We start from the raw sequence: 15,006 nt of genomic DNA on the forward strand, positions 1-15,006 counted from the left end.
TTTCAAGGAAGATTGACGCAAGTATTGGTAATCAGGCACCCACCTGGAGGAACGAGGGAGAACAAGTCAAAGAAAGGCAGTTGCAAGGAGAAGATGATTCAAATTTCAGTAATCAGGCGTCCACCTGGAGAACAAGGAACAACAGTTGAAATATCAGCAATCAAGCGTCCACCTGAAGAATAAGGAAAAGCAGTTGAAGATTCAGTCATCAGGCGTCCACTTAGAGAACAAGGAACAACGGTTGAAATATCAGCAATCTGGCATCCACCTAAAGAACAAGGAAAAACAGTTGAAGATTCAGTAATTAGGCGTCCACCTGGAGAACAAGGAACAACGATTGAAATATCAGCAATTAGGCGTCCACCTGAAGAACAAGGAAAAGCAGTTGAAGATTCAGTAATCAGGCGTCCACCTGGAAAACAAGGAACAACAGTTCAAGTTTCAGCAATCAGGCGCCCACCTGGAGAGCAAGGGAGTACAGTTCCAGTTTCAACTTTCAATTAACATGATTTAGTTTACACTCACATATGAGCCCAGCCAACAAACTAGGGCAGAAAATTTTCTTTGTTTTGTCTATTTTTGTTGAAGTCAGGAGCCCACCTGGAGAACAAGGGAATACATTCAAGTTTCAGCAGTTAGGAGCCCACCTGGAGAATAAGGGAATACATTCAAGTTTCAGCAATTAGGAACTCACCTGGAGAGCAAGGGAATACAATTCAAATTTCAAGTAATCAGGAACCCGCCTGGAAAACGAAGGGAAGAAGCAATTCAAGTTCAAGTAATCAAGAGGTCGCCTGGAGAACAGAGGAAAGGAAACAATAGTCAAAGGAAGACATTTAAAAGGTTCAGCAATCAGGTACCCGCCTGGAGAAAAGGGAAAGCATCTCAAAAATACAATTCAAGTCAGCCACAAAGGAACTTCTAAGGGAAATACAAATCAACGAGGCAACAACACACAAGATAAGGTTTGAAAATAAATCTTTGTAAAGCATAGATTATAGCTTAGTCTAGTTTCTTCATTTTGTCATGGTGTAATAAGGAGGTCAGTAAGCAGTATCAGTATCAGCAGCAACAGCAGTAACAGGAAATCACAGCTTCATGGTAGTCCCAGCTACCGAAACTTCCCGAACTACATTGACATGATTCCTTTATAGCCAAGGATATGTAGGAAACCTTTGAAGCACAGGTTCGGTCAAAATCTTTCAAAAACGCTTCCCACGGAGTATTCAAACGGGCAAAAATCGCTCGTATCCGCTCACTTTATCTTTGCACAAAAACTCTTCATGTTTCCGGGCAAAGAGGGGCAGCTGTGAGCACGTGATTTTTGCCTCACACGAATTACTCCAAAAGAATTCCCAGAATTGGGTCTTTTCTTTAATTATGTGTTATTTTAGGAATTACTGTGCGATTTTCTTGATTATTTGCATATGTTTGTGTGCATGTTTAATTTAATTAATACATTAAAAATACAAAAACAAATATAGCATCTGCACTTAAGATTTGATTTTTACCTTTTTGAAATTAACTAATAATTAGGTGTTTTACAAAAATGAAAAATTCAAAAAAAAAATAATAACATATTTTTGTATTTTTAGTCAAATTTTGTGATTTTCTTTTAATTTAGTATAGAATTATTTGTGATAATTATTATTTAGAGTTAATTAGTATTTTTTTAAGTTAATTTGGGTTTTATAATTTAATTTAGATTTTTATTTTAATTTAGGGAAAAGAAGAAAAAGAATTTTTGAAAAAAATGAAGAGAAATGAAAATGAAAGAGAAAAGAAACAGGCTCGGCTGCTTTGATAAAATTACACAGGCCCAAATCCTTGCACCCGGTTAAACCAAACTCACCCCAGCCCAATCTGTTCCCCAACCCGGTCCGTCTCCAGCCTAAACCAAACGACGTCGTTTCAGGCGTCTCAATTTGGACCTTTGAATTAATTTGATCAAACGGTCCCAAAGCCTTCACCCAATACCCAACCTGACCCATCCACCCAATGCCCCGTCTGCCCCAGCACTCACTTAGTAAAACGACCCCGTTTGTGATTAGTGATTCAATCGGAGCCGTTGGAGTCCAATTATCCAACGGCCCAAATTAAATCTCTGGTTTAATATACCCAAAACCCTTACCCCTACCCCAAATAAAAACCCCTACCTCTTCGTCTCTCTCATCTCTTTAGAGACGACCCCAAACCCTAGCAGTCGCCACCCATTCCCCACCGCCTTCAGGTGGCGGCGCCGGCTCCGTTCACCATCAAACTCACACCACATACTACTAACCGGTGAGTTTCTGTCCTATTTCTATATTTATAGTTTATTGGTATTATTCTGATGTTCGTCTTTCCTCGTCTCTTTTTCTTTTCTCTGGTCAATTTCAATTGAAATTCGACCAGTCCTCCGGCTCAAACTATTTCTGTTCGTTGATTGTTCTTCAGACTATTTTGTGAAGTTTGTTTCATTAATTATGATGTCAGTTTGTTTTGAGACTTTGAAATTGTATCTCGTTTAATCACTTAGTCAGAATAATTAGGATTAGTTTAATAATTTGGTTTAAATTCTTGTTTAATTGTGTTGATAAGAATTGATTAGTATAAGTTTAAAGTGGTCACCTAATTGAGAAGCTTCTATAATGGTAAGGATAACAATTCACTACTGAATAATTTAAAGCCATAAGAATTGAGTGGAATTGAATTGTTAAAAGTTGAAAGGGCATTCGGTGAATCCTAAGGGCATTTCCCATTGCCTATTTAAGAAAACAACACATTGAGTTCAAAGGAGGAGAACATTCTGAGAGGGATAGGCACTAAGTTCATATACAGGGTCTGGTATTCTGAAATACATACAAGAATAACTCTGAAAAATACTGAGGAGGGGAGGACATTCTGAGAGACAGAGGAATAGAATCAGAAGTGAGGAAAAACTAAAACTACTGAAAATAAAACTGCTACTGTTCCATTGAGATTTTCTTTGATTTCTGAAGTTTTCGATTTCTTAAACACTTTCTGATTCATCTGAGTTTAGAATGGATGGAATTTGAGTTTGTAAAATCTTGGTTTGAATTTCTGGCCGAGTTTTGTTGAGTATTGCACTTCATTTCTTGGTTTAAAGCTGGTTTTCTTAGTTGTCTCTGTTGCTGACCACTGTTCTTGCTACTGTTCTGCTGTTGTCCTCTCATTTCTTGTGTTATTTTTTTTCTAATTCCAGGTACCTACTCCTGAACCCTTATCATGATGTTTGGCTTGAAGTTGTAATGAAATCTGGAGTTTGATAGCTTCAACATGTTTGGATTGGTTTAGTTTAATTTCATTATGTGTAAACAACATGGTTTTGACATTATTTATGTACTGTAGGTTCATTACAAAGAGTTGTTATTATCTTGTATTTGGCATAGAGTTAGTTTTTAGTTCTTGTTGTTATAGCTACTTTTGGACCGTTGGAAAGAAACTCGATGGAAACCTGTCAAGCAGACCCTTAGTAGGGTTTTGCTTTGAGCATATTAGCCTAGAGTGTGTTATACTTGATTTCTTGTTGCTTTGCTAGGTAGCTGTTAATTTCAGGTCATTAATAATGGAATTTAAGGTGAGGAAATGGGGTGCAGGAAAACATATGTCAACATATGCAAGCTGAATACAAAAAATTGTGCTAGTGTGCAGGTTATTAATTTGATTGTGTATAGGGAATTGTAAATACAGCTTGGACAATTCAATTGATTTAATATAGATATCTGTTGTTTGAACAACCAATGATGTATCGACTTTAATGCCAAAGACCCGTAACTTTATTTGTGGTCTGATTTCATGATGGCCAATTTGGGGCTTAATTCTCATAGTTGGATCGATTTGGGATTATAGGGACTCGATCAGGGTCAAATATTAATGCCCCCCCCCCCCCTTCATTGTTAGACTTGGACTCAACTTGGGCCCAAACTTGTAATCATTTGAAACGGAAAACGGTAATCCTTGTCATATGTGTGTTTTCTCACTGATGCCATTGTTGGGCCCAAATTGATTCTACTGACTGGCCTTATTCGTGTTCTTATGTGATCAGGTTAGTTTGAACTTTAACATTTAGGTAATTACAATTTTAGTAGCCTTTTAATTAATTTAGCGCTTCTTTAGCATGGGCGGTGTGCCATAATGAATAATTACGTAATAGTTTATAGCTCTTTCGAGTTGATTTAGAAACTTGGTTAGAATAATTCGAGGTGCGCCATGCCAAACAAAAATGACAATTGTATGGCCCTCATTTAATTAATCTTTTTAATCCTTTGAAACCGAGGTGTGCCATTTAGTTGAATTTCCATGGCCCTCGCAAATTGCAAACACGTAGTCATTTTAGGCGCGTTATTTTAATAATTGACTTCCTTAAACTCGGTTGTGCATTTCATGTCACCCAAAGCCAAATCCTAATAACACTGAATAAAAATGTGTTTCGGATTGCGGGTGCATTTCATGTGGTGCGATCCAAAGACATATTTTAGACGATGTTAAATCTTCTTTTAAAAAAATGCGGCTAAAAGTTAAAATTTGCACATAGGTTAAAAATGTTCTAAAATCAGATAATTAAGCCAAATATGACAGTTGAGCAGCCGTGCTAGAACCACAGAACTCAAGAATGTCTAACACCTTCTCACGGGTTAACAGAATTCCTTACCCGGATTTCTGTGTTCGCGGACTGTAATACAGAGTAATCTTTTCCTCGATTCGGGATTCAACCGGTGATTTGGGACACCATAAATTATCCCAAGTGGCGACTCTGAAATTTACATTAAAAATAATCTCGTTTCGATTGTCACTTTAAGTTGGAAAAAAACTCCCCTTATACCCCTTCCGGGGTGTAGGAAAAAGGAGGTGTGACAGTTGTATCTTACTAGGATTAAAAAAATATTTTGAGCACAATTTGTATATTTTGTTCTACGAAGACTTTATGGGAGAAAAAACCCCGAAAAAATCCGAATAACCCGAAAATCCGAAAAAATCCGAGAAAAATCGAGAGTGAAAACCCCGAGTTTTATTGGTTTGGTTTGGTCTTTAAATTTAATAATCCGACACAATTGATTTGATTTGGTAATTGTAAAATCTAAACCAACCCGACCTATGTACACCCTTGCTAGGTGGTAGTCGTGCATCCCGTAAAGAACCGGATGTGAGGCGAGGAGAGGACATGCAGCATTGCAGAGTGGGCAAGAGAGGAAAAGAAGTGGATTATCTCGACGTGGGAAATGGAGTATCTGTAAAGCAATATTAGCATATGATGTGTTTGTCTGTGTGAGAGAGAGAGCAACTAACGACTAAACTGATGTCATGATCTTTACCTTTCTCTTTTTTCTTTCTACTTATGCCTTGAATGTCGTTAAGTGTTTATATCTTTTCAAAAGAACATAGAGCATGCATATCTGAAGTGAAATATGCAGATTGAAATATCTGATAAACAGAATCAAGAGCTTTATGGTTAAAAAAAAAAAAAAAAAACATAGATGGCTACCAAAGATTCAGGCCACCAACAAAAAGAAATTTATACATTTGAAGAGTGAAATATCGTTCACATAAACGTGAAGTGACTAGTTGTCGCCGGGCTAATATTAGGGGTGACAAATAGGCGGATTGGGCTGAATTTAGGCGGGTCAAGATGGGTTAGGTCAATTTATGGGTCATTGCCCAGCCCAGCCCAAAGTGTACTTGGGCTAAGATGGGTTGGGTCAAGATGGGTTAAACAATGAATCATAATCCAACCCGCCCAACATGACACATATTTTAGAATCATGCTCATCTTGCATTAAAAAATTCTTTTACCTTAAAATGTGTAAGTCGAAAAAAATTTTGGTGGTGGGGGTGGGGGTGGGTGATGCAGAAAAACGAAAAAAATAGAAAATAAAAAATAAAAAAAACGTAATTTTTTTTTGAAATACAAAACAAAAAACATTGAGGGTGGGGGTAGGTGGTGCAGAAAAAAAACAAAAATTAAAAATACATTTTTGAGGGGGGAGGGTTTTGCGGGCGGCGTGGGTGGGTGGTGCAGAAAAAAAACAGAAAATTAAAAATACAAAAAAAAGTAAAAAAAAATTGAGGGGGTTTGGGGTGATGGGGGTGGGTAGTTCAGAAAAAAACAGAAAATTGAAAATACAAAAAAAAAGTAAAATTTTTTTTGAGGGGAGGGTGGGAGGCTCGGGTCTATCTCTTTTCAAAACCTTGCTAAAAATATAAAAAAAAGTAAAAAAAATTTTTTTGAGTGGAGGGGGTTTTGCGGGAGTGGGGGGAAGGGTGGGTGGATGGTGCAGAAAAACATAAAATTAAAAATACAAAAAAAAAAGTAAAATTGGGGCAACTAAATAAATTTCTATATAAGTTAGGTTGAGATACCTATTATTTTTGGTGAGTTTCATGGGTTGTATTTGGCTGCTTAATGGATCAGAATGGGCTATAAAATATAATGGGTTAACTTGGGCTTAGCCCAAATTGACCCATGAGCTAAAATGTGTGTAACCCAACCCATTAATTTCTGGCGGGTTGGGCGGGTTAGATGGGTTTGGGCTCAAATTGTCACCCCTAGCTAATATTTACGGGGCATTTGCATACCCACTTTTAGTGTCACGTTTTAACTTGTGTCCGCTTTGCAAAAAAAATTGCAAACGTACCCGCTTTTTCGCATAACTTCAGCATACGGGGCTAAAGTAGCAAAGGCAATCACGCAAAACTTCAGCATCCTAGTAGACGGGCCTGAAATTCAGCTCTAGAGCTAACGTTTTTGTTTTGTAACTGGCGAATAGAGCTGAAGTTTTTGTTTTGTAACTGGCGAACTTCAGCTCTAGAGCTGAAGTTTTTGTTTTGTAAATGGCGAAGTTTTTATTTTGTAGCTGGCAAACTTCAGCCCTAGAGCTGAAGTTTGTCAGCTAGCTAAAGTTTTTGTTTTGTAACTGGCGAACTTCAACTTTAGAACTGAAGTTTTTGAGAGTTCCAATATGGGTATCTGATAAAGAACCTTAAATATTCCTTCTCTATCAAACTTCACAAGTTGATCAAAAGTTTCAGTTGCAGAAAAAGAAAAAAAGAATTCTGCATACATATTGAAATACTTGGACCAACTAATATGTATACTTGCTAAGCCTAAATTTACATGTAATTCTACAAGGAGTCTTTTCTTCCTTTTTCCTTCAAGTATTCAACTACATAGAAATACATAGAAATAGGAATAGATAATTTTCTTGAACGTTTGTGATAGTTTCCTTCAAGTATTCAACTACCAGACAGTTTGTGAACGTTTGTGGTTGTTTGCAAGAAGAGGAAGAAAACGAATGAGGAAAATGAGGAAAAAGGGGTCTGAAGTTGTTTAAAAAGTAGGTACAAGTTAAAAAATTTTAAAAAAACGGATATAGGTTAAATGGGGGCGTCCTATTAGGTCGCCCCGTGCAATTTTTACAATATTTACCAAGAACACGAAACGGTAAGAACAGCAATTAAGCCTCATACAAAGCAAGTTAAGGTCAATTGTATAATATCCTAACACATATTCCATGTGGACCCATTTCATTCAAAGACTCAATAATTCAATCACTAGAAGCTTTCTACAGTTTATGCAGCCGTACAAATCTCTAAAAGACCTAGCAAATAGGGATGACAAAATGGTTCAAAGAAAACAATTAATCACCCATATTATCCATTAAAAAATGGGTTGAATAATGAACTATTTAAAAACGGGTCAAATATGATAAAAACTATATTATCCATTTAGAAAATGGATAACCAATGGATCTAACTTTTACACTTGTAAAGCCTCAAATTGGGGGTTTCTCAAGTTAGGTAGACTAAGAATTCTCCCAAAAGTGATCATATGCAAGAAGTCATGGATAATATGGTCCGTTGGTTAACCCATTTTTTATCCGTATTAAATATGGGTAGGGTCGGATAATTTACCCGTTTTTCATTACCCGTTTTCGACCCAAACCATATCTGACCCAGCCCGCCCGTTTGCCACTATTACTAGCAAACAAAAGACGCAATGTAAGCGTACCAACATGCTAGGCTTAATCCCACCTTGTTGGTATATGACTCGTTATAATAGCATGAATTCTAAGAGACTGGGTCTTGTGTGATGAATACCCTGCATCCCACCATAAAATAGCAATTTGGGATCAGCACACTGGCATTGTCAACCCCACTAGCGTTTCAATAAATGAATGAACCTAACTAATGAGTAACCCTTGTAGCAGTAAACAAGAAATCACCTCCCAAGCTAAAAAGACTTTAGCCAGTTCATAAAACAGGCCAAAATTTCAAGCCAGGAAACTTTGGAAGTAATCAAACAGATAAAGAACAATTTCCTATTAGCATATGGAACAATTAACTTCTCAGAAACCCAAGTCACTCAACTAATTAAACCAATCTAAGCCATCTAACTTGAACAAATAACTTTTAAATCAGCTATAAAGTCCATTGGAATAAAGGATATATTAAATAAACTTTCGGAAGTAAAGACCTGATCAAGCAAAGGGAAGACTAGCGCTATTTCATAAAAACAGAAGAAAGGAAGAACAATGAGAATTGTTGCTCCAAATATAGGATGTAAAATATGAAGTGAAGAGGTACAGTACTAATTCATCAAACTTACACCTCTTTTCCTCACTTCTATCACTCAAAAGATTCATTTATGTTAATGCCTATTCTTCAAGCAGAACAAGCTGTGTGCTCGAATAATCAAATGCTAGACTGAGAGAAAAAAAATAATAGTAATAAACATCACAAAAACTTATAAAGCAAAAACTCAATAAGCAACTCTACACGGAAGTGTACAACGATGTAACACTTGCAACCAATTTGCAAACAGAATCTCGCTAATCGCTAAAGCTTAATATAGATGGTTCTCAAATCGACGATACAAGCTCATATCATTGGTAGTTGCACAGAGGTATAGAGTCATTGATTCAGAAAATAACATCAAAGGATATCAAATCTTACAAATTTGGGCCTCAATCCCTAACTAGAAACTAGTTGAAGCTGGCTATATGAATCCTCTCTAACCTCAATTCCTTACAGCATAGTATCCACTTTCTAAGACAAACTCTAAACCAAATGATCTATTTTCTCTAAGCTACATATAGGGGCATCAAACTCAGATACTCAGCTTAACACTCACTTATTGAGTGAGTAATGATAAATTGTTCAAGGCACAAATTGGTTATGCAATCACTCGACTTGAGCAATAATTACCGGTAACAGTCAATTAAACATAGCAACACAAGAATTTCATGGAAAATATTGATAAACCCAATAACGTTAAGATTCAGAAGTATCATCATCGTCATTGATTTAAATGAAAACAGAAACTCCAACAAAATTCAATGTCTCAAAAGCACTAAAAACTCTCTTTAGCTAAAATAGCAATACCAGACAGAAAGATACGACTGAAAAAATCAATCGACGGTCTGCATGATATCCTCAGCAGTGAACTTAGTACCCTTGTCCTTATCAGCAGCAGCGCGTCCCTTGGCCTTACGATCAAGTAGCGATTTCCTGTCCTTGTCAAGCCTGAGTTTCGTAACAACAACCTTAGAAGGATGAATACCAACGTTAACAGTAGATCCATTGACCTTCTCTCTAGTTATACGTTCAATGTGAATCACCCATTTCTTACGGTACACTTGGACGACTTTGCCCTCACGCCCCTTGTAGGTCCCACGAACGACTTGGACTTCATCGTCTTTCCTCACCGGCATGGATCTCACGTTGTACTTTGAACGTAATTCAGTGGATAAAGGCGCGCTCATTATCACCCTGCGCTCGCTTGACGGCGCCGTGAAATGGGCTTTTCTGCTCTTGCGGCGGGAGGAGGATACTCTTGGATTGTACTTCATTTTTGCTGGTTTCTGATCTCCTCTGCTTCTTTGCAAATGGGCAGACGGTGAAGAAGATGATTTTTAGGGTTTTGGGGGTACTTATAGGGAGAGATGGTGGGCTTAGATAAACTAGGGTTTTAAAGTTGGACTGTTCAGTTGGAGGCCGATGTTTTGGGCCTCCGATTATGATATTTCAGCCCACTCCAATTGGACTGGACCTTCCGATTTTCAAGCTTTTAGAGAAATATTTTTGGGGGGAAATTCAGAAATAGCCATATTTACAGCTAATAATTGGAAAATAGAAATAGTTTCAAAAGTAACCGAAATTTAGCCACTTTTCATGTAAAGATAAAATCTAAACAAAAATACTTTTAAAAATCCGGAAATATTCCTGTATAATATGCTGGAGTTCGAATTTTTTACATATGAACTTCCAGTATAATATGATGGAATTTTATTATGTGTGTTGGAGTTCCATAATAATAAGCGGGGAGTTTATATGAAGGAGCTCCATAATCCTGCATGTTATGCTGGAACTTTTCGTGTGCCGGAGTTCCAATAATATATATTGGAAGTTTATACGCATGAACTCCGTAATCCAGCATATCATGCTGGAACTTTTCATGTTTCAGCAAAATAATGGTTATTTTTTAATAACTTCGCAAAAGCTAACTTTTTTTCAATTATCAGTCCGAAAACTGACTAGGTCATGTTATTTTTACGATTGTAAAGTGGAGATATACTTATTTTGAGGCTATCATTCAAGTCATACTGCGTATTTACAAGGAGAAAGTTGATCTTGATGGAATGAATAACACTGCAACTAATGAAAAAACTCTATAATAATAGCTGTAGCTTTCAAAAAAATAGACTCGGTTATTCATTATTTTCCTCAATTGTTGCATCCTTCACTAGTAGCCACATGACCAGCAAAACAATCCTAACTCTACCACCCATTAGTCATTTTTCCTTCCTTTAAAACTTTTCCAAAAAAAAACAGCAAAAATCTACATGAAAACCTGTAACCATCTCCCAAAAGACACTTTAAAATTGAACCAAAAACCATCATTAAACTCCAATAAAATAGCCTATGAATCGCCTGATACTAGCCCTAAAATCACCGTAAAAATGACCCAGAGTAGCAAAATATTTTAAAAATAGAAACGAAGGGTGGAAAGGATCATATGATTATAGCTCGCCACCCTAATAGTATATTCCTTGCAAGAGAGAATGGTTGTTAAATAATTTTCATGTATATTTGAGTAAGGATGAGGAGGGGGAGGAAGAAGAAGAAGAAGAAGAAGAAGAAGAAGAGGAGGAGGAGGAGGAGGAGGAGGAGGAGGAGGAGGAGAAAGCAACGTTCGGAGTTTGCTCAAAATGGGTACAAGTTAAAAAAATTATAAAAGTGAGTTCAGGTGTAATGACCCCGCCGGTCATTTTGAGTGTTGTAGCGCCGCTCCCCTATTTACTGCGTATTTTATGCTTAATTGTTATTATGTAACTTTCCGGGGTAGTTGATTCGGTTTCGGGAATGTTCGGAATGAGATGAGACACTTACTCTCAAGGTTGGAAGCTTAAGTTGAAAAGGTTGACCAGATGTTGACCTATGTGTAAACGACTCTATAATGGAGTTTTGATGGTCCTGATATCTCCGTTGGGTGAGTTTTAGACTTAGGAATGTGTCCAGATAGTAATTTGGAGGTCCGTAGTTGATTTAAGATTGAAATAGCGAAAGTTGAAAAATTTTAAGTTTTAAAAATTTAAAAGTTTGACCGAGAGTTGACTTTATGGTTATCGGGCTCGTATTTTGATTTCGGAAGTTGGAGTTGGTATGTTGTATCATTTGACTTGTATGCAAAATTTGAGGTCAATCGGACTTGGTTTGATAGGTTTCGGCGTCGAATATAGAAGTTGGAAGTTCATAAGTTCATTAGCCTTGAATCGATGTGCGATTCATGGTTCTAGCATTGTTTGATATAATTTGATGCTTCGAGCGAGTTCGTATGATATTTTAGAACTTATTGGTATATTTGGTTGAGGTATCGGGTCTATTGGGAAAAAACCGAATTTATATATTGAAGATGACGTCTCATGACACGTGGACTTGTCAAATGGTCAAAACACGATAATCAACCAAGAAGGCACGAGCGACAATAGATACGGAGAGAAGAAAGTTAAATAGGCACGAGTCGTTATTCAAGAGGCACGAGTTTCGTACCTATATAAGTCATTTAAAACCCCGAAGATTGGAAAGGATTGAAGATATGAATCTGATGACGCAAAAGATTCCAAATTCAGCATTAAATATCAAATACGTTAGAGAATTTGTATTTAATAGGAATGATTGAGTAACGTTTCTTTTAATGTCATTTATTGCTCATAATTGTCTCATTAAGACAAAGGCATTACACTTTCTCCTAGAATCAACTATAAAATGAGAAGGACTCGACATCTGTAGAGGGGAAGATTATTGAGACTTTACTGAAATAGAAAGCTATTTACTGCTTTATCATTGTTCTCAAAAATCTTTAATTATTTTCGTCTCTTGATTATCAGTAACCCGAATTTCTCTTCGTTTATAGCTTTGACCAAAGACTCAGATTTTTGGTTAAACAAATTGGTTTCGTTACCGGAAAACTGATAATCTTTTCTTTTAAGCTACGCTCTATCCGTTGTTATCATCATGTCAAACAACAACAACCACAGTGAAAACACCTTGGGAAACCATGAAAATCAAACCCATCAAAATCAAGGAGACCTACCGAACATTGACGTGGTTCCCTCCCCTCTAGATTCACCACGTCAATCTCGTGAAGGCACTCCTGCCCTTGAATCCCATGCTAATCAACAAGAACAATCTGAACATTTTGAAGGAGGTGCAATTGAAGCTTTACAAAAGCTAATTGATGCACAGGTCGGCAAAGCTCTTCAGGCTCTAGTTAGTCGATTGTCTGCTGCACCACCCACACCAACTCCTAATAATAATACATTGGAGAATCCTCGTTCTGGTCTTGTTAATTCTGGAAATGGAGGAACCACCAGTGAACCACAGGAAGGGGGGCCAGGTAATTCAAATAATTCCTATTTGCAAAATTTAGTACTAACCTTGCAGAAACAGATTAAGGAACAAAATGAGCGTATTGAGCAAATCCCTGGAGTTCCGCCTGTAATAAAAGGAGTAGACATGGACAAATACCCACAACAACCTTGGAAGCCAAGTGCTGCTCCCCTTCCAATTCCGAAAAAGTTCAAAATGCCTGACATCCCGAAATATGATGGTACTACAGACCCGCGTGACCACGTGACTGCATTTACAACAGGCGTGAAAGGCAACGACTTGACCAAACAAGAAATCGAATCAGTACTGGTCAAAAAATTTGAGAAACACTCACCAAGGGTGCATTAACCTGGTATTCTCTTTTATCTGAAAATTCTTTAAATTCTTTTGCTGAGCTTGCAGATTCTTTTATTAAAGCACACTCGGGAGCTCAAAAGGTTGAGAAAAGAATGGAAGATATTTTCAAAATCAAACAAGGAGATTCAAAGTTGCTCAGAGACTTTGTTGATAGATTCCAGCATGAAAGAATGACTCTGCCCCGTGTACCTGACAATTGGGCTGTAATAGCTTTTGCAAGTAATTTAAATGACAAAGGTTCTGAAGCCACGAGAAGACTCAAAGAAAGCCTTCGAGAATTCCCTGCAACCACGTGGAATGATGTTTACAACATGTACCGTACGAAGCTGCGAATTGAAGAAGATACCGTACCTAAGTTTCATCATGAAGAAAGGGGCGGTTCCAGAAGATCAGAAACCGAAAAAAGATCAGGTAAAAACAGGTACGATCCATATATGGGACCTGCAGGAAAAGACTCACGGTCAAAACAAGATAGCCAGCAATATGATCAAAAATCGAGGAACAGGGAATCTGGTCCTTCATCAAGATTCAGAAATGATCGGAACAGACAAGAGTCACGAGATGATGACAGAAGTTTAAAGGCAAGGTTCGGCGGATATAACTTTAATGTCACTACCTCCGAGATCGTGGCTGTTTTGAGAAGCATGGGAGATAAGGTACGATAGCCAAAAGAGATGCGGTCAAATCCAAATAGATGCAATCCAGATCATTGGTGCAAATTCCACAATGATCACGGGCACAAAACTTCAGAATGTAGATTCTTGCAGAGTGAAGTGGATCATCTATTGAAGCAAGGGTACCTCACTGAGTTATTTAGTGAAAAAGGTAAACAAGCCTATATGAAAAATAGGCAAGAGCCACCAAAGCCTCCTTCACCCAAGAGAACAGTGAATGTGATAAGTGGGGGAGAAGATATTCACGGCATAACCTACACAACTTCCAACAAGGTTTCTAAAGTAACAATTACACACGGGAAACGGGTACGGCAGGTTTTAGAAAATGAAAGTATTTTATTCAATGATGCAGATACCGAAGGAGTGATAACCCCACATAATGACGCACTGGTAATATCTTTACTTGTACATGATACTAATGTAAAACGAGTTTTGATTGATCTAGGGAGTTCCGTAAATATTATACTACTAAGGGTATTACGTGAAATGCAAGCTGAAGACAAAATGATACCCAAGGCGCATACCTTGTCAGACTTCGACAATTCAAGTGTGGTAACAAAAGGAGAGGTAATTCTAACAACTTTTGCTGCATGTGTTGTTAAAGAAACTAAATTTCAGGTAGTTGGTATGGAAATGGCCTACAATATGATCATGGGAAGGCCTTGGATCCATGATATGGATGATGTTCCATCAACTCTACATCAAGTTATTAAATTTCCATCACCGTGGGGGATTTGTCAAATTCGAGGGGATCAGCAAACAGCGAGGAGTATCAACGCTGTAACAGATACGAGTGCCGTAAACAAAGAAAAATAGCAATTACAGGAAACAGTTCAAGGTGTCAGCAATCAAACCTCAACTGAGCGAGAGAAAACAGATTTAGACTCGAGACCTGATACAATTCAAGATCCTGAGGAGAATGAAAATATCAAAACAACCATCGAAGAACTCGAGGCTGTGATATTATTTGAGCAATGGCCTAAACGGAAAGTTTATGTTGGAGCTAATTTAAACTCAAACATGCGAGGTATGTTAATTGAATTTCTAAAATCTAACGTGGACTGTGTTGCTTGGTCTCATGCTGACA

At 37.5% G+C, this 15,006-nt stretch overlaps 1 protein-coding gene across 1 annotated transcript; it reads right to left on the reverse strand.

The window, feature by feature from the left end:
• Nucleotides 1–9,238: 9,238 nt before the first annotated feature.
• Nucleotides 9,239–9,912, reverse strand: LOC104248057 (large ribosomal subunit protein uL24z). The gene has a single exon (XM_009804247.2). The coding sequence runs from the start codon at nucleotides 9,846–9,848 to the stop codon at nucleotides 9,408–9,410; it is 441 nt and encodes a 146-aa protein (XP_009802549.1). The 5' UTR covers nucleotides 9,849–9,912; the 3' UTR covers nucleotides 9,239–9,407.
• Nucleotides 9,913–15,006: the final 5,094 nt, after the last annotated feature.

This window comes from Nicotiana sylvestris, chromosome 2 (assembly GCF_000393655.2).
Source record: "Nicotiana sylvestris chromosome 2, ASM39365v2, whole genome shotgun sequence".
Classification (NCBI taxonomy): Eukaryota; Viridiplantae; Streptophyta; class Magnoliopsida; order Solanales; family Solanaceae; genus Nicotiana; species Nicotiana sylvestris.